This window comes from Xiphias gladius, chromosome 7, assembly GCF_016859285.1.
Source record: "Xiphias gladius isolate SHS-SW01 ecotype Sanya breed wild chromosome 7, ASM1685928v1, whole genome shotgun sequence".
NCBI classification, from domain to species: domain Eukaryota; kingdom Metazoa; phylum Chordata; class Actinopteri; order Istiophoriformes; family Xiphiidae; genus Xiphias; species Xiphias gladius.
In genome coordinates, this window is record NC_053406.1 from 21,883,178 (window position 1) to 21,903,354 (window position 20,177).

The window sequence follows — 20,177 nt, forward strand, 5'->3', positions numbered from 1 at the left end:
GGGAATGTTCCCATATGTTAAAGACAAGAGTGTTGTGGCTGCAGTGTATAACCTTGAGTATAATGAGATCACATGATACTCAGTGGCAACGTGTTTTAGGCTGTTTGATGATTGTATGAATGATACTTATTTTCCAATCATTCTTCCAATTATAAAATAATGAATTTCATGTGTACCACACTGCTAATGTTGATTTTCCTGTAAGCGTTGAAATAAAATTTGAATTTTGTAGAACTGGTGGTTAGTAGGGCAAAGGAAATGTCTGAAAACTGACCATTTTTGGCACTGAAAACTGGGAGCTCTGATGGCTAGAATAGGAAAATAGAATCTTAAGTTTAAAGGAATAAGTGGACATTTCGGGTAACAGACTTATTTGGTTTCTGGCAGACAGTTACTGTGTATGAGAAGACTGACGCCAGTCTCATATCTGTCTGGTAAGTATGAAGCTACAGCCAGTGGCTGGTTACCTTAGCTTAGCTTAGCATAATGACTGGAAACAAGGGGGAACAGCTAGCTGCTTTTTTTTTTTAAACAAAATACCTGCACCATAAACTTTATCTCTGCAACAGCATGCTAATAACTGCATTAACCAAAAAAACTGTTCCTTTAAGATCGTCCACGGGTTTAAGTGGGACCCCGCAGAGTTCCCGAAAACAGATGTCATGTCAGCAGCATTGCGCGTGTAGAGAGGTTTTTCCTCCTCTGTACCCTCTAACTCTCTTACATAAGCGCTCCGGAGTCCGGTATGAAACTTCTGACAGCGGGGAGCAGGAATGCGACACAGATTGAATCACAATTTCTAGAGTCTAAGAATAAAACCGGCAGAATGTGTGAGCCAGTACACCCTGCTTGAACGGGCGGTTACAGCTTGACTGAGAGATGTTTTATGGAAGTATCTGGTAGACGTTTTTTGGCATCTGTCCGACAGCCGTTGGCCCTCCCGCCTCTGTACGATCTCTAAAAACTGGAATGCACTTCGTATCTCCCTCAATCTGCTGCACATCGTGCTACTGGAGCTAATGTAGTTCAAGTAGCAAAAAGGAAAATACAAAATACAGTTTTAACAATTAATTTAACACAGCTACCAACTATGCTGCCATATACAATAAAATTACTTTTTCTGACTCTTCTGGGCCTATCACTCTCAAAGTGACTGGCAAGTCTTTTAATACATCAAACTGTCAACTGATAGAAAAACAGTACAAAAACAGCAAAAATGGCAAAAGTTCGCATTCTCAAATATGAAGACCTGTTGCTTTTCTTTTTTTTTAATCATTGTAAATTGAATGTCTGAATTTTAAACAGTTGGCCAGACAAAAAAGGCAACGTGAAAACGTAATCTTGGGCTCTGTATTATGTGTATTGTGTGTATTAGTTGTCTTGACCTTGCTGTTAACCACAAGGTCTTGTTAAGACCAGCTGTTCACTCTGTTCTATTATTGGTAGATGGAGACATATTTGGTTTGAGGACTACTACTTTTAATTGGTGTTGACAGAGACGGGCAGACCAGGGGACAACCCACTCTGTCATTTGGACTGATTGGTCCTGTAACTGCCCTGTTGAGTCTTGGGCAGGATGTCGTTTGTGCAGGGACAGCAGCTATCGTTCACACAGACAGACGTGTCACTCCATAGAAAGATCGGTGTTGGTGTAAGCAAGGGGACCTCTTCCCGCTGACAACAGCCCTGAAAGGGACCCTGCGCTCCTCCTGCGTGGAGGATGTCACTTTCTCTGACACGCAACCTTTGACATGTGTCCACCATCTGACTGGGATTGGACTGAAGTAGGGAAAAGTTTGTTTAAAGTGGGTCACGGTTTGAAATATACCAGGATGAAATACTTTCTCTTGGCTGGCGCGAAAGAAACAGAGAGAGTGATGTGTTCTTGTCTTTGAAGTCTTGTCAAATCAGCACATCTCCTCTGGGGCCCAGCATCTGGTTTTTGGAGTGCTAATTTTTCCAAGTTTATTTCTGAAACTAGGTCTAAACCTGGTCTTCGGAGACTAACTTATCAGGTCCATCGTATTTACAGAAGACTACCCTATCTCCCTCTCTTCAAAGACATGTAGTATATGAATTTTAAAGGACAGAGATAATGACAAACAGTGTCTCTCTACATTAAACCCAGCCTTTGAACTCTATTACAGAAGTGTTTAGCTATGTAATGAAATTCTGCCAGACTATGCCACATCTCACAGTCAATAATGAGGGATACATCAATGGCAGCACCTCATAGTTTTCAGAGGCCCCAGTGACCTCTTCCATGTTTAAACAGAGGAACAAAATACACATAAAACGGTATGAGTCATTCTTTTATGACCTGCTTTCGTATTTTCCATGTTTCTCTGTTGAGTAAGAGTCAGAGAGTTGGGTATTTGTGCCCAGAGATAACCGAGTGGTTGAGCCAGCTATCCCAGGAGCTACAGGGACACGCCTGGTGGTTCAGGGCTGAATCCTGCCAGAAATTCATTGGCTGCGACTCTCTCGCTGATTTAAATCTTCTTCTTCATCTGAATAAATAAAAATTGGACTGCCAGGTGCCCGCTGTCCTCTAACCTCATTTGCCATGTGGCCTAAAAGTGTCAAAGAGGGTGTAACAAAGGAGATTAGCGTAAGAAAACAAAAACCACCTGTCCTGTTTAATTCAGCTAATCAGGTCTTTTTTCGCTGCCCCAGCAAAGTGGCAACCATATGGGCAGCTCATCCGGCCAAGTGCTTCTTTACACTGCGACCGTTTCTGCTGCCATGACAACGCTGTGGGTCCGCGGCCTTCATGAAACATGCAGCACAAAGCTCAATTATTGTGTTGAGTCCAGCTTAAAAGGAAAACGTTTGCAGATATGTTGATAGAAGTTTGAATCCGCATCATGCGGGCTGATTGCCAATGGACTGTCGGTCCATTGGCAATCAGCCCGCATGATGGAGCTGGGGGTCTATGCAGTGTTTTGTCTCTGCCAGGGGCAAAATGTGGAAACAGGGCAAGCAAACAGGAGCGTAAATCAGAGCAGTTGGACACACTGGGGAAATGGAGGGGAGCGCTTGGCAAGAGAGCGAGCGTGATGGGTCCAGATCAGGAAGACGCTCTCAGTCCTCCCCGCTCTGCAGTCATTTTACGATCTGCAAAATCAAGGATTAAAATCAAGGATATGTTTTTCTCCACAGTTTTAAGCAAGCATCCTATGAGATGTTCTGTTTCATTTTGCTGTAACAGGTAATATGAATCACCTCTTTCCTTTTCCTCATGACACAAAAATACATTACTTTTCCAATACTAAAATTCCAGGATAATAGTACACGGGTCCTGGTGGTTCTTCTTTGGTTCATTTTCTGAGAGGTTTATTACTGCAGTGACAACAGATAGTTGGGAATAGCAGGCTGAGGAGCAGAGCATCAGCTACTGTCAGTGCAACATCAAGCTACCATTTCTGCCGGAGACTCTTTATTGACTTTGTCATTAAGGCAGTGATTTTACTATTGAAGAATGCAGGGAGACATCCTCTATTCCTGAATACAGGGAACTGGGTGTGTCTCTTAATGGTTTTCACAGCCAAATAAACGTGAAACGCTTTTCTTAGCTCTCAGCGTGGAGCTATATTCAAGTAAAGCCATATTCTCAATTTTATTGTCACCACTCAAATTCCTCTTCCTCCATGGTTTCAGCTATCTTCCTCTCAGAATAAGCCAAGGCAGATGTAGCAACTGATATTTTGTTATTTCTTCTGTCTTGTAGATTTTCAATAAGATGACTACTGCAGCAGATGCAGGTAAGAAATACCAATTGTATATTACCATGTTTTTTGTGTTTTTCCCCCAGTTTTTGGATGCAGTGCGGTTATGTTGCTCTCGCAGAGTTGCGCACTGTCACTCGAGCGAGCCAGTTTTGATCTCCGACCCCAACCCTTCATCTTTGTGTAAATTTCACCCTCTACAAACGAGTAATTCAGGCAGAGAGACGGGTCTAAAAGGTGTCCGTCTTGAGTCCGTGACGGACTTGAGACCTGTCCTCTTTGCTCAGTGCATGCTGTGATTGCACCCACTGACCTTCAAAAATATTGAGCAGGTAGAGAAAATTAATGAGTAAATGTGGTAACATTAATGACTATAATGGATATTAGAAAACTCAATAAATATCCCTCTGATGGCAGAGACTTTTAAACCTTATTACACTTTGACTGCATATTTATACTGTATTACAGTGAAATGTAATGGTAATTACATTTAGATTCACTGGAATTGAAAAGGAAAGTCCTGTCAATACAGACTTTGCACTGGTATCAGGGTGCTTATGTTCCTTTCCAATATTTGTTCATTTTGACGAAGACATTGAGAAAAGATTTGGCTAGAAGAGCACCAGATCTCCCTCTATAGTACATCATTTCTGCCCACTGGGCAATTAAATGACGTATAGAGAAGCTGTGTGAAAGGCAACCTTCGTGTTGAAATGCCGGATGTGAGATCTCGTACACATCCTGATCCTAAGAATTTTTTGAGTTTCTGACGGGACTTTATATCTGGATCAGTTTTATCGCTTCATCTTTTAGGAATTCTGTTAGGCCTGCAGTCCGTGCTGCACTGTAATTGAAAGAGTGCTGCTCTGCGAACTGGCACATGACGAGAATCTCCCTGCAAGCTGATCCTGCACTGTGTGTTTTGCATGGGGGCAATGCTCAGGCCTCAGACGTTGTAAATAAGACTGACGGCCACAGGTGTGTTCTGCAAGCCCCCCGCCCCCCCCCGACCGGTGTCTCGAGAATGTCCAAGCACACAGTCTCTTATTTTAAAGGCCTTTCTATATACCGGTCACTTGGCGGGATGCAGTTAAAATTAGGCAGGGTGCCAGATCATTGTTTCTGTTTTGCTGAGGGGAAATATTTGGCCTGGTGTGATGTGGCCCTTGAGGGGCAGCTGTGGGATTTGGGTAGATGCCATTTTAGGCTCAGGTTGCACTCTCACATGACCTCTGTTGTGTGTGCTGGTACAGCCCAAGTGGACATTATGGTCTGGAAAAATTCCATGTCACTTTTATGCAGCAGTTAACTAATGTGTGGTCTGCCGGTGGTTACGAGATATGCGCTGTGACCGATCGCTGGTCATTCCTGACCGTGGTTCTTGGAAACCTGAGTGTGAGACCACCGCGTGTAACATCAACATGTTTGTCAACACGGCTATGAGATTTTCTTCAAACACATTTATCATTATAATTCTCCACCGTTTGATCTTCATAGCAAGCTATGTATTCAGCCACATGCTTACTCTTTTAGGTGGTTGTCTTGGCTTAAATGAACCAGACCAGAGGCAGTGTCACTGTCAACTTTATTTAGCCATCAAGGAAATGAAATCAACATGTGGTTTCAATTTGAATCCAATAATAAAACAACCTGGAGAGTGATGTTGTGAAAAGGACAAAGCTGGCAGAGAGTCAGACACATTAGGTACAGCTGGGCTGAGGAGACCTCTTTTATGACACGGATACGGGGCGGCCAGATGGTTCTCAGTATCGACCACAACAACACTGTCCACCTCATTAAAATGACATTGTCCAGGAGAGGAAAGCACATTCTTTGGTCCAAAATACCAAAGCAGCAGTGAGAAAAACCATTGGTATAATGTATGTGCTATAAATATGCTTTTTTTTTTTTTTTTTCTCTCATATGCACATCGTTTGTTCGCAAGTCCGCAAACCATTTTCATCAACAGCTGCCTGTAAATTAAACATTCTGCTCAACAATAGAAAGCTATTAAAGACCATGTGTGGGGAACAAACCCACTTAAAATCTTGTATATTCATAAAAACATAAATACGTATTTCACAGTCGTCCGATGTAACTTTTAAGGGAAGTGACATTTTTGCAATTTTGAATCTGTAAACATGTTTGCAGTGTTTGCATGACTGCAGTGTCATCTACTGCAAACATGTACAACTCTGCGAGCACTTTGCATGATTGGTAATGAACCATCAGCTTGTTTAGATCATGTTGTTGTTATATTTTTATCAAATAGCTGAAGCTGTGTAAGTTTTATAAAACATTTGCCGCACCACATAACAAATGAAATCCTGAGGAAAATGTTGGTCTTTCAGCCACAAAGGTGGTCAGTCCATCGTTTCAAATATTCAACGAGCAGCACAGCCCGTAGGAGCCGTTCACGTTTCATTCATCACTGCTCTGCCTTTAAAAGCCTTGAATTCTGTCGACCAATGGCCCCATTTGTTTGTCCTGGAGTCAACACTGATAATAGGCACTGCACCATTTACAAACGAGATAGTGAGCAGAGATTTCTTCTTACTTGTTTTTATTTATTTAAGCTCTGGAAAAAACATGAGACCTTTTAGCCCTCTTGACTTGTTGTTTTTCCTTGGGCAGAAAAGAATAACCAGAGTTCCATCCTTAAACCACATATGGATATGCTCAGAGAAGAATTGGTCTACGGAGGGGGGGAAAAAAAACTTAATCCTCCCTCTCAATTGTTTATTTTCTGAGGGCATTACTCAACATTTATAGAGCATTTTTCAAGTCTTGAGTAGATGATGGGCCAAGGGCGCCTTGTTCCCTCTCACACAGTGTAATTTGTATCGAAATCTACTCCCTGCAGTCTATTTAATTGCAGCGTGGAAATTAATGGCTTCCTCTGGTGAGAAGAGGCAGCTGTGTTCATCCTCAAAACCCTGCCGCGTTAACTGACATTATTCATAGAATCGATGAATCTGCAGTGACACTGCAATGCTGAAAGCTGCATATCCAGCCAGGTTCCTGTCAGAGGCACAGTGCAGATAAGGAGCATGAAGCTGCATTTATCTGTCTGGCCTAAAACATGTATTAAGTAGTGGGGAGACGTAAGATTTTGTAATGGATGTGTTGGTACATATGATTTGGTGCACAAATAATGTACAGTTTGTAAATGTATCTGTGTTTAACAGAAAGGCAAGGCAAAGGGATTTGTATAGCACCATTAAGACACAAAGCCATTCAAAGTGCTCTGCAGAGGCACAGAGATGCGTTAAAAATAAGACATTGTGAAGACATTAAGGATGCATTTAAAAGACTATTAAAACAGAAATGAAAAGCAAAAGCAAGCAAATAAATAGTTTTTAAAAAAGTTACGTATTTGATTTATTGGAAAGACTCAGCAAACAGTAATAGGTTTAAATCATCGATGTAAAAATGAGCAGACCTCAGGTATTCAGGACGTCTGTTCCACAGGTGGGAGCATAGAAAACTAAAAGCTGCTTCACCTTGCCTGCTTTTGGTGACCTGAGGTTTCTGGATGTAACGTACAAGTAAATCAGAGATATATTTAGGCCCGAGACCATTTGGTGCCCTATTGACAAGCAGTGGAAATTTAAAATTGATCCTTTGACGGACAGGAAGCAAGCGCGGTGATTTGAGGACCGGTGCTATGTGCTCTGCTTTCTGCTAGCGGCGTTCTGGGTGAGCTACAGTTGTCTGGTTGATTTTTTAACTAAGACCTGTGAAGAGACCGTTGCAATAGTCAAGCCTGCTGAAAATGAACGCATGAACGAGTTTCTCTGCATCTTGTTTAGACACAAGTCCTTTAATTCTTGCTGTGTTTTTAAGATGGTGGTCGGCTGATTTTGTAATTATATTCAAGAAAGAGCGTAGACAAATAGACAGGAATGGAGTCCGAGGAGAAGCCGTTAAGCAGAACTCTGTGACTTTTAACTTGCATAAATAATTCGTCATGTGCTTTGTTATGATAAACATCACCTTCCCAAATGCCCCCCCCCTCCCCAAGGAAAATGACACAAGTGAGGCTTAAACAGCACTTTCTGGCCCAGAACTGTCAAGCAAAGGTTTCCAACCCAGCCCCTGTGCTTTCAAACAGAATGTGTGCATTTACACAGATCCTCTCTCTGAATTAATATGCTAATCTACTTTCAATGTGGAAATCTCCTGCCACTGATTCGAAGAAAAACAAAGATGAAACTTTGTGGATCCCTAAGGGGCTCCTTTCTATTTGTAATGAGAGTAACGTAAAGCCCTCTGTCCCTCACACTTTGGCATGAATAACTCCCAGGGAAATGCTGCGGAAAAGGAGGAAAAGGGATGTTTAGAGTGTTTTATCGACTTTTTTCCTTCACAGTCAGTGTTAAATGTCACCTGGTGATCTATTCCCAAATGCAGCCTGGCTGTTTTCACTGATTCTGATTTCAGGGTCGTCTGATCAAGCTGCCGGCTTTTTGGTGCAGTGAGATAAGTGTCTTAGGCATGTGATGTAGACTGTGAAAGGGAGATGAAGTAAATAGCGAACGTGAGGGGAGTAAAACAAGAAGAACGTGTAAATTTAGGACCGCCTGGCAGCAAATGCTTCTGATGAAAAAGAAAATGTTATGGGTGGGATTTATATTTTTTGTTTTGGCAACGCTTTTTGTGATGAGCTGCAGCAGCTGAGATGTTGTGGCACTGCACATACTGTGCGCTTCAGAGTGGTGTCAACAGTGCTGTGACGTGCTTTTCCTTGAATTACCTGTTCATGAAGTTAGAGCATCTGCAGGTGCTGTACTTCTTTATATGTTCACCCATGGTGGGTATTCCTGTTCAGTTCTTCTGCTTCCAGTAACCCAAGAAATGTCACAGGATTATTCCTGGAAATACTGGCCTGACATCGGGTGTTTTGCTCAGAATGTTTTTTTTTTTCAGAAATAAGTTTTTGCTAGTACACGATGAACAGTAAATACTAACATGAATACTTTTGAGCCCCATGCACAATTTCACTTCAAACAAAGAGCATGTAACACAGGCCTTGGTGTTCTGGACTAATTGCGCCGTAGAGTTACAGCCATTCGCCAGCCTTTTTACGCGTGAGACTCCCACAGCATGACACTGGCCGATATGAGCATCCATCTCACCGTGAAATGACTCCTCTGTAGGGCCCCTGTGAGTTCACACTGCTATATAAACCAGTCCGGCTGAAGATGAAGCACCAGCGGGTATTATATAATGTCGCTGACTGCTAATGCAGTACAGCAGGGCTTTCTTTTTCTGTTTTTGACTCCTGCGTGTTCCTCAGCTGTTCTCAGAGCCCAGGCCCTTCATGTAGTCTCACCCTGGGTCACTCCCCGGTGGCGAGGGCTGACTGTGGCCTCGGACAGCTGCAGTCTCTCTTTCTCTCTCTGCACTGGGTCTCTCTCTGGAGGCCTGTTAAGGACCATAATATACACATCACAAGAGCTTCTCAGCAACGAACGAGGAAATATGAAATAGCCTGCAATAGTCACCTACGGTGTTCAGATCAGAGCACGTTCGACACGGGAAGGGGGCTGGCGTGGTGAATATTGAAGTCAGATGTAGCTTTGGATGTTTTGAGCTCTAAACAGGATTATTAACTCTGTTGTTATTTGCTGGTTTCTATTGGGTTCTGACCTCACTGCTGTTACTGCTGTTCTCTATTAGGAAATTTTTTTTTTTTTTTTTCTGTGACAGAAAAGGTCCAAACTTAGCTGAGTCTGACACAGATCCCAAGGGGAGGTTTTTAAAGGAAAAGATCGTTTTAGAGGGATTGTACTGTTTTTCCATTTTGTCTAACATCAAACATGTGGATCTGTACTGTATGTCTCAGCTCTGTGCTGTTTGAAGATACATTAAATGGTGAGTGAAGCTCAAGCTCTCGAAGTCTATTAGTCCAGTAGTACATCCAAAATTCATACAAGTACACTAATGATCAAAATTATGTGGACATCAATGTGTGATTGTTGAACATTTCCAGAACCATGGGATTTGAAATGTTGCTTCATCAGCCTCCTCTCTTCTGAGGAAGGCTTTCCACAGGACTTTGCCACCTGGCTGCAGGGCTTTGCAGTCCCCAGAAACATTGGTGAGGTCGGGCACTGATGTCGAACGATAAGGCCTGGCTCGCAGTCAGCGTTCCAGGTCATCCCAAAGGTGTTGGATGGGGCTGGAGTCAGGGCCCTCTGCAGGCCAGTAAAGGTCTTCCACTCCAATCTGGGAAAAAAACCATTCTTTATGGTTTTTCATTTTTGTTAACAGGGGCATTGTAATGACAGTAAAGCCCCCCCCCCCCCAAACCTGTTAATGAGGTGGAAACACACTGTTGTCTAAAATATCATAGACTGCTGTAGCATTAAGATTTCTCTTAATTAGAAGTCCACGAACTTTCGCATAATAAAAACGATTTCATATAGTGAACATTGTTGTTAAAAGTGGAATATGAGACACTATAACTATACAAATTACACCTTATTCATTCAGGCCAATTGTCCCTCTTTAGGAGTTTAATGTTATATTTCCATACAGTGTAGCGTATTTGCTACTATACTCCACGGATATCCGGCAGTTGAAAATCTTTTCTTCATTAGTTTACCTTCAGACTACACGTAAAGAGATAAATAAGACATTAGCGGGTCTGTAACTTCTAGGTTAACAGGGAAAATAATTTAAATTTGACAAGAACCAGTGTACCACTTAAAGGCCTAAGAAACAAATGTACTGCTGGGGAAGAGACACTCGTCTTCTGTGTGAAGCGAATACAACACGGAGATGAATTCAGGAGGTATCACAGCCCAGGACTTTTTAAACTCCGCTGAAAAAGAGACATGTCAATGAATCTGTCTTACCTCTTTATTGCCGCAAAGAATATGTGTGGTGCATTAGATGTGGCTCCGGTATTGAAAAGAAAAAGGCGACGTAGCACATTTTTTCCACCACTGTGTTTGAATATGGCCAAGCATTTTCATCTGCTCTTTGACTATTTCAAGACAGACCTGGACACTGAGAAACATCTTGATTTAAAGCCTGCCTATAGCAGGAAAATCCATTTTCATGAGATTGCACCGTTATTCTCGCTTCCCATTCTACCCGTCGGTTGCCAGATCACTGACATCATGCGCTAAATTTATAAGCAAGTCGTCATTTGTAGATCCAGCTCCGACTATAAAGGGTGCTGCTGGCATGAGGAGTGCATGAAAAATTCCACACATGGAAAGATGGAAAATGACTTGTGGTTTCCTGAGTGCAAAGGCCAACTCAACTGTTTGAGAAGGATATAAAGAAGCCTAGTAGTATTTCTAGACTTTTCTTTGTATATACAGTAATTTGTCAAGCTTGTGAAAACATTAGAGAACCTATTTGGTTAAACCACTCTGAAATCTCTTAACAATTCTCTTGCAATTTCAACCATTTCATAACAATTATTGTAGCCATCATACATAAAATAGCACATAATATCATTTAATAATGTCCTCCAGGCCCTTATACAGAATGAGCTCATCATGTTGAACGATTCCCATCATGTTTGAGCATAATTTATTCCCAAGTATAAGTCATCAGGCTTGATCCTGTCACTGTGCATAGTGTGTGTTCACGGAGAACAGAAAATGTGTTACCTGCCAGTTTTATGCTCTTCAGTGAGAGGAAACAGATTTATGGTTCTCATTCCCAATTATATCTGCACTGCCAATTAGAAAAGAAGTAATCATAAAATCATAATAAATCCTTTGGGGCACAACTTCCTCAAAACGACCAAGGTGTGTGTGTGTGTGTGTGTATCTTGAGGAATTCATGCCTGGGTTTTTGAAACTAAGTGGAAGGAGACGTGGGCAGCTGTGTCAGGATGCAGGCCAGTCACAGGAGGACAAGCACTGTGTGTGTGTGTGTGTGTGTGTGTGTGTGTGTGTGTGTGTGTGTGTGTGTGTGTGTGTGTGTGTGTGTGTGTGTGTGTGTAAGTGAAGCAACACAAAAGCTAACAGGTTAGTCCAGCACTCCGCTGCCAACTGAAGAGGAAGGCAGAAACAAGATTTAGGAAGTAATGAGACAGGAAGGGCCATACTACTTCAGGGTCCCGAGCCAGGATGTTAGTGACTAAACAGTCAACAGGCTTGAGCCTGTTATGTCCTTGTGTGTGTGTGTGTGTGTGTGTGTGTGTGTGTGTGTGTACCATTCTGTGAATGCTCACCACTCTGCTGGAAATTAATCGAAACAATACTGAAACTCCTTTCTCATCCAAAGCTCCAAAGCTCATATCTGGTGCTCTACTTCATAGCTGCTCAGTTCTGTTGCACACACACACACACACACACACACACACACACACACACACACACACACACACACAGTTTCCAAGCCAAGAACACTTCCGCAGAGTCGGTTTAGATACAGTAACCGCATTGGCTCCGTCACTGACCTCTCAAATTTCCCACATAAGCCACAGAGATTCCAGATGTTGCAGGGAGGCAAAACGTTTGCGCTTCCGCTGGGCCTGCAGCCCTCGCCTCCACATCCTTAGGTTTGCCGAGCACGTGGGCATGGCTCAAACCAAACACCGTGTCTTTCTGCACTGAAGCAAGGCCATGGGTAACCATGCTACTGGAGATTTACATAGCTGTGCACTTCCACCTGTACCCCGATGACAAAAAACTCAGCACGCTGTTAAAAGAGGCTCTGTCCCAGGGCAGTGTAGCAATGCGGCTTTCTTGTGGTTTCAGACCTGATTAAACAATGTGGCTCAGTAATCAAAGAGCAATAGCAGGCAGAGGCAGAGCAGACTTCCTGCATCCTCTCTGCTCTCTGGCTCACCGGCCTTAAAAGTTAAGGGCTCAGCAGGACTTGTTTGTGTCTCAGTTTGAAAACAATACCTGCACTGTACTCCCGGCTTATCACGGCTGATGAGTTGAGCAGAATTGTTGGCGGTGGACAGAGTGATTACAGTGAGTCCACACATGCATCATTAATACAACTGATAATAAATTTTGTTGATATTTTGAGAGAGAGAGATGATGGTGGTGGCGGTGATGAAAGTACAATTACGCTTCTCTTTCTCATCAAGTATCAATTTTTTCCTTGTAGTTCAAAAACCGTTTTCCTCTGTGATGCTAACATAACACAGCTTTCTAAACAAATAGTCTGAGAATGCTTAGTGCTCACACAGATGTTACCAGCTATAGTTTGGTTTCTCGAAAATGGAAATGTTTTGTGTGACTTTTAAGTTTTTTGAGAATCATGTGCGGCAGCTCGAGACCTTTGGAGTCAAGACTGTAATGATTTCATACAGGACTCTATATGTAAGGCATTTTTCATAGGAAGGGAAACCACAAGCCCTACTGTAGGTTTAATTTAAAGCAGCTGTCATTTTCTCCTTTGGTCTTTGTCAGAGTCTCAGCTGCAGTGTCTGTCCTGGGACAAGGCTCATCTTGAAATATAAACATCAACTTCCTGTTTGAATTAGTTTCATGGAGGCTAATGTCATGCTAGTGTATACTGTATCATAAGATTTCATTTGCGATGGGCTATCTTGCCCGCTGTTTTTATTGATTGCTGCGAAGGTGTCTTGGAGCAAGACTCCCCTAATGCGCATTTCACATTACTGGGAAAATGATGGAAATCAGTCCCTGATGAAAAAGAGACTGAAAACCAGCCCGAGGTTGACTTAAAATCAATAAAACATGAGCTTATTTTACATCTGCCACCTTTGTGAGAAAACGAGAGAAACAAAGGGAGTGAGAGTGATTGAGAGAGAAATGTACCTCTGTGATTAAATCCTCGCTGCTCTAATAGAAACCAGGTGCTGGACAGTGGTGTAAATGCTTTCCCATGCATTTTTGTGGGCAACGCAGCCTTAACAGATTCAGACCTGACAGCATTACATGCTTTGTCATTCAATGAAACAATAGCCACATACGCTTGTCATGCCAGTTTTACATTCCTCAAGCCTCTTTATACGAACGTTGACCCCCTGGAAGCTCTCAGTTTTAGAGAAGTTTCATGATATTGAAACAAACCTTTGAATTTTGCTGTTTTTTGCACCACTTCGTGTTATAGTTTAATAAAAAACGTCAGGTTATGTAACAAACTGCTGTAGCGGAAAGATTTGGATAAATATAATGGATAAGTCATGTGAAAAGCAGCAGTTTTTTTTTTTTTTATCTGTCTTCTCCAGTTTGAAAACAGATTTGACATAATTAATTATCGCCTTGGGAATTAATGATACTATAAAGAACTACCTCCGCTATCGGAGCAAACCATGACGTTATAACGGCCAGTCCTCTAAGAAAATAGAATTAGTGGCCACTTTAATGGATTGGGACCAAAGTCAGCCCCTCCTTCCCCAACCCTATAATCTAAACCCAGATATACGCCACATGTGTGGCTGCTCTGGAAAAATGAACTCGACTTGGGAATATATGGTCAGGAAATTTATAGCACATGCCTGGGACGAGCCCTCAGGGGCCGGGATGGAGGTGGAGGGGAGATCTCCCCTCTCCCCGCTCCCCGAGCCTTGTTTCCATTAGGCTGGGAAGAGCAATCTCCCAGACTATTCAGGGGGGGCTGGTGTAAGACCTCTTGGCCAACAACATGACCCAATCGCAGAGGAGAAATCAGTTTCCTCACATCTGGGATTTTCCCACTGCTGCTATGGGGCAGCATTCCACATCAGTCACCAGACCCGGACACAGGCAGCACACATAGACACAAACTCTGGAATTTAGTGCACAAATAAATTTGTGTGTTTATCTGGGTTCATGAAGGGGGGGCTAGCCCTGAAAATTTGCCACTTTTTCAGGGAAAATGGGAAAAACGAAGGCTTTCTAAAACCTGCCTGGCCAAAACAAACAAGTGGGTGAGTCAGTGAAGGGAAAACATTCTCAAGCTGATTGATGTTTCCTCTCCTTGCGTCTGCTATTACTACCAATGCCAAGGACCTCTCCAGAGGCTAACTCATCGTCTAGCCGCAACGATCCTTGCCGCGATAATGCTCATCTTCATTGTGTGAGTGGTTTCTTTTTAGAGTAAGAGAGGAAGGGCACAGCGTTGGGCCGTGTTTACCTCTTCGGGGAATCATGTCGAGAGAGGTCGGACCCTTGTTGCCCCACTTCCTCCATCACTTTTACTCTCGAGAGATGACAGCGACCGTTTTGTCTGTCTGTCCATTCCAGCCTTGTCAGTCACTTAGCCTGGAGACTGATACCTTGTTTACAACTTTGACATCTAGTACACTCATTCACTGTCCTGTTTTCAACTCACGTCACCCAAAGATCATGGGTAGATGATGTTTTCAAGGTTCTTTGAAACGTCTTTGAATCTGTGTCATTTTTGTAAGTTAAAGTCTTAATTTTGTCCCTAACTATCTTGGATGAACAAGGGATGTATTGGCTGTTTCGGGTTTAATTCACAGAATCATTGTATTATTAATCGTTTTTCTCCGTGGGCTTCCTAGTCCACGTGACCAGCAGAAAACAAGGTGCTTGACTCGGCTTAACCCTGACCATTCCTGAAAATTCACAGGATCGAATGAAACAGGTTCTCTAGCCAAGTGTGTGTGGGTGTGTGGGTGTGTGTGTGTGTGTGTGTGTGTGTGGCTATTTTCTGTCCTCCAAGCTGCATTTTAGCCCGAGGTCAGAACAAGCAGGGCTGAAAATAGTAACATGCTGATCACTTGTGACCCACGCTGAACCCAAAAAAGCATCTATATTTTCCCACATATCTTTCATTCCTGTGACTTGTAAAACCTTAAAATAACGGAGACAAGTTCAGTTAGATCCAAATGTAGGTGAGAAGCTGTCGCACTCTGAGAGCTACTCAGTTCCTTCACTGGGAATGAGCAGAAAGTTTTGATGTTTTGCTTCGTAGGAAGGTTCAGCCTTTGATGTGTGTGTTTTCATGTCAGATACAGTGAGATCAGAACAGTTCCCCGGGTCTCTTACAAGCAGCGGTTTCCTGACTGCACATGATTCCAGTTCAAGACCGAGCAAATGGAAAACCGAGCCCTTCATTAATATTCTCCCCTCAGCTGCACGCCCCCTCGGCGCTCGGATATCTCACTGTGTGACCTCGTGATAATGTGTAAATCACCCGCGCTCTCAGCGGCAAATGGGGTCTCTCTCCTTATTGAAACGAAGTAATGTTAGCTCGGCTTCACGCGGCGAGGGCAAACTGGGGTCAGCGGAGGTTTGTTCATTTAGGAATCTGCCAATCTCCAGCCAGCCACTCTGTGTTAAGACCGTGTGTTTATAAGGATATTAAACCTGCTATAACACTAATCCCAGCTGATGACCACGAAAGTAATACAGCTGATATGATATCACTGCTCTTAGGTCATGCTCCGATATTGTGACAACAAAGATATTGTGACGACAAAAGTAAATGGCGCTGAAACTGAACCCATCTGAACCCGTTTTCTGCCGAAGGGGTTTGCCTGGGTCTCGCCTAGCCGGGGGAGAACCCGCTGAACTCTCATTAAGTTTTAAAACAATAGACGACAGCGTGCTGATGTGGAATTTAGGCCAAAATCCCTAACGGTAGTTGTTAAATGGGTCGACCAGGATCATATGTTTTGAAAGCATCCACAAAAATACCAGAACCTGCTGCAGTTAAAAATGAGTACCTGAGAAAAAACTTTTACAACACTCCTGCAATGTGAAGGAAATTATAGATGTATTATATCAATTTGATCACCAGAGACTCGCAATTCCCTATAACTGAACATTACTGTAATGTTCTCCTGTATTTTTTTCTTTTATGTCTCATAGTTTTGGGGATGATAGTGAAGTGTGAAACTGGGCTGGAGAATGTGAATTGAATTGTGTCATTTGAGAGCTACACTGCTCGTGCAGTGGCGGTGGCGGAGCATTGAATGGGTTTGCCGTTTGTGGTGCCTTCAGGTGCTCTGCGTAGAGCTCGAAATGAGCGTGGATCGGAAAACTCTTTCTGGTGGGTGTTCAATCCTAGCAATCATGTGCCACACGGAGATGGGCTCACATTGTGCTCCGGCAGCAGACTGAAGGGGAAATTGACCTTGGACACAGCATCCGGGCATTGTTTTGTCCTGCATCACAACATCGTTACATGTTTTCTCTCGTAGTCTAAATGAACTTTCGTCTTTCACTTCTTTGCATCTGTAGTCTCACGGACATCGTTTATACAAACAATGTTTTAGTTGGAAGAACATTGTGGAAATATGTTCTTTTTCAAGGGCTACTACATTAACATGTGGTTTCAAAGTAATAATCGTGAAATGTTGAGCTTCTGAGATGTATGTAAGGCTGAAATGCATTAGCCTATACACATATCATTAACAGATATTTTTTTGCTAAGTCACAAGTATTTTTTTGGGGGGGGGGGTTGGATCATACGTGCTCCGGTGGAAAGTGCCATTTTTCCCGCTGCACGTGAAAGCATCACGCTGGGTAGCACTCGCGGTGCGTGGATCCATTCAAACACACACACAGACGCACGTACACACACACACATCTGGTGTGAAGTGTGAGAGTCTGTCTTGGTGTTGTACTGGCACTTTTGTTACCTTTTCCCATTTCGTTGTCTTTCTTCTGCTAATCGAGGGGAATATATCTTTATTTTTTCACCCATCAAAATGTTGACACCTTGGTTCGAGGACCGGGCGACAAAGTCAGGTTTGCTGCTGTAGCAGAGAAAACTTCAAACCTCGAACAGGAGAGGTGATTTTTTTTGTTTTTTGTTTTTTGTTTTTGGTTTTTTTCTCTTTTTCGGTCGCAGACTCGAGCATCACGGGCTTGTGGGGGACGCCGAGGATCTGGTTATTATGTCCGCGAGGGGAGTTTGCGATGACATCTAAGAGAAACTCCGCGAAGCTGACGCTCCGGCGGTCGTTCAGCGACCAGCTGCGCAGCTCCACATCCAAAGCCTGGGATTTACTCTGGAAGAATGTCAGGGAGCGGAGAGTGGCAGGTCAGTAGCCCGCTACAGGCAGACCCTAGCCCGCTGGAAGATGGGGGGGGGGGGTCGACCGCCACAGCAAAAACTTAGGTCAGCCCATCTTATTACTGCAGAGTCCTTTTAATCTCCTTACCTCAGTGATGGCAATGACACAATTCACGGTGTGCATTACGTGTCATGACAGCGGTGCAACAAGGGTGCTCTTAAAGAAAAAAAAAAGGAATTGGCCCTGCTATTGGCGGATTATTTTTTTAAGTTCGGTCGGCAAAGTAGCCCCCGGTGTAAAAACAGAGTCATCCTAAAATGTAAGATGTTTAGACGTGCACTTCAGAAGCCGAGGGGTGACACTTTGAAAGTGTCAGCCCAGGTGTGCGCTGCCGAGCGCGGGCCCGCTGAACTGAGATCCCACCGATCTTAACGGTGTCTGAACAACCCGGTCAGCTTGTGGGGATCTTTGGCACACGTGTAGGAAATCCTCGGCGCTGTTGTGCAGTGTTCGGTTCGACCGCCGACCTTATCCGTCAAAAAACGACCGTGGACCTGCTCACACCGCAGAGTGGCGCTGATGGGCCATTTATGCGCTGCGAGATGGAAAGTAGCTCCCACTCATGACAGATGAGGAGAGAATGGACAGAATTTCCTCATTTTCCATTTGATCTGTGGTGTAAAGGCTCACCTTAAATTAACATAAAATAATTTTCATCAATCTATCTATCTATCTATCTGTCCATCCATGTGTCTATCTATCTGCCTGTCTATCTATCTATCTATCTATCTGTCTGTCTTTTTGTCTGGTGGGCAGACAACTCTGATTCATTTTTAATTTCTTAGTGTGACAAGGTTGCAGCTCTTTCTCATACACTCTCTTTGCAATAGAACAAACCATTTCAAGGTTTCAGATATAAACATGAAAGACGGATCCACGTTTATCTCCCACAGCTCAGTGTGCGTGTATGAATACCTGGCTGCCAGTAAAAACCAGGACAAGCAGTTTTTCCCAGCAATGCGACTCCACTGAAACGGTCCGTTCATATTTGCTTTATCCACTTAAAAAGTGCCTGTATTGTTCATACACACTGAACTTCAAAGAAAAAAAGACAAAGAATACAAGTGACATATTGTACATTGTTGGAAAAAAAAGTTTACTTTGACTTAGAGGCTTTTCTGGGATAAATCTCAGAGAAACACTGAAGATTTTGAGGTTCCCGCCTGGTGCAATTACCCTGTCAAAGGTCTCGACTGTTGAGAGTGGGAAGCACTCATTTGTGCAGTAACCTAAGTGTACCACTAGGTGCAGGGAATTGTCCACAGTGGCTCCCCATGTGGAAAAGCCCCGTGAAGCACACAACCCTGTCTTCTTCAGGGAGAAGTTTGAGCGCTGAAGTCACACAAATCGAGACCAGATGTTTAATGTGATATGTCAGCGCATATCTCGTCCTACCGGTGTGTTCTCTCTGTTGAAACATGGCTCGAAGCTGCCGGTCAGCTTTCACACGGGGCTGCGTGTTTTGTGCGTGAGGTTCTGATACGTGCTCGCCTCAGCTGCGCGGCCTGCCGAGGCGCGTCACTGGTGCAGCAGCTGACTCCCGCGTTATCTGGATATTTGACACATCAATCTTGCATTCTCTTCCATATGCAGTATGTATCCCGTTGATGTGTGGCGTGCATCTGGCGGTCTCTGCAGTCCTGGGGCCTAGAGCTGCTTATTTACACACCGAACAATGAAGGCACACATATAGACCAGGCTGCTACAGATGACTGACTTGACAGATGGACGGAAAGTGAACTGAATGTTGTTTTACTGTTTGTTTTTTTTTTGCAAGGAAGCTCTCTTTGGTCTCGGCTGCCAGGTGTGCTACAAATTTATATTTTTGCAGGGGTCTTTGTGCCTCTGTGTTTGTGTAGATCCTGTTGACCGGGAATGCGTAGCGGGTGTGTTGTGCGGGTATTTACAGGAAATCAGAGAGAAGGAACCCCAGATTTATGTGAAATTTAGGTCAAGTGTAGAAGAACCCTGAGGGCCACTTTTTCTTGCTCATCTGAGATGGATTTGGCAAGACATCAAGGAGATCCATGTATGTCAAAATAGCAGGAGGTGACCCACTTATAGCCAAACACTTATGGATGGCAGCTCTCTCAGACAGTCAGTTTTCAGTGAAACTTGCATAAAATGTATTTGTAGGCCAAGCGGCCGACTCCGACCTGGCAGACTGAAAGACAAAAGTATAGAACCTATGATGCATTGTTCAGTTTCCGACCTGTGAATTAATACTGCACCTGTGCCCCAGCTGCTGCACTGAAGGTCACTCTGCAGTAAGCAAATATTTAAAAAAAAAAAAAAAAAAAAAAAAAAGCATTAGCTTCATCTGCCCTTGTGTGATTAATAGGTTTTACATGCAGGTTAACTGTAAAGCAGGAGCCAAATGCTGATAAATGTGGGCTGTCATAGTCTATGTAGATAAATATATCTAAAAAAGCGTTTTTTAATTACAGGGAGACATGCATGGAATCTGC

At 43.3% G+C, this 20,177-nt stretch overlaps 1 protein-coding gene across 4 annotated transcripts in view; it reads left to right on the forward strand.

Annotated features, from left to right (window-relative positions):
- The window catches only part of stard13b (StAR-related lipid transfer (START) domain containing 13b), a 75,052-nt gene that overhangs the window by 23,650 nt on the left and 31,225 nt on the right, over positions 1–20,177 (forward strand). For 3 of the 4 annotated variants that reach the window (XM_040130196.1, XM_040130195.1, XM_040130197.1), the window contains one exon: positions 3,731–3,764. In XM_040130196.1, coding sequence (XP_039986130.1) covers positions 3,731–3,764 — 34 coding nt within the window. Of the gene's footprint in view, positions 1–3,730; positions 3,765–17,217; positions 17,676–20,177 lie in introns of those variants that run through there. The other variant, XM_040130199.1, reaches the window with a different exon arrangement.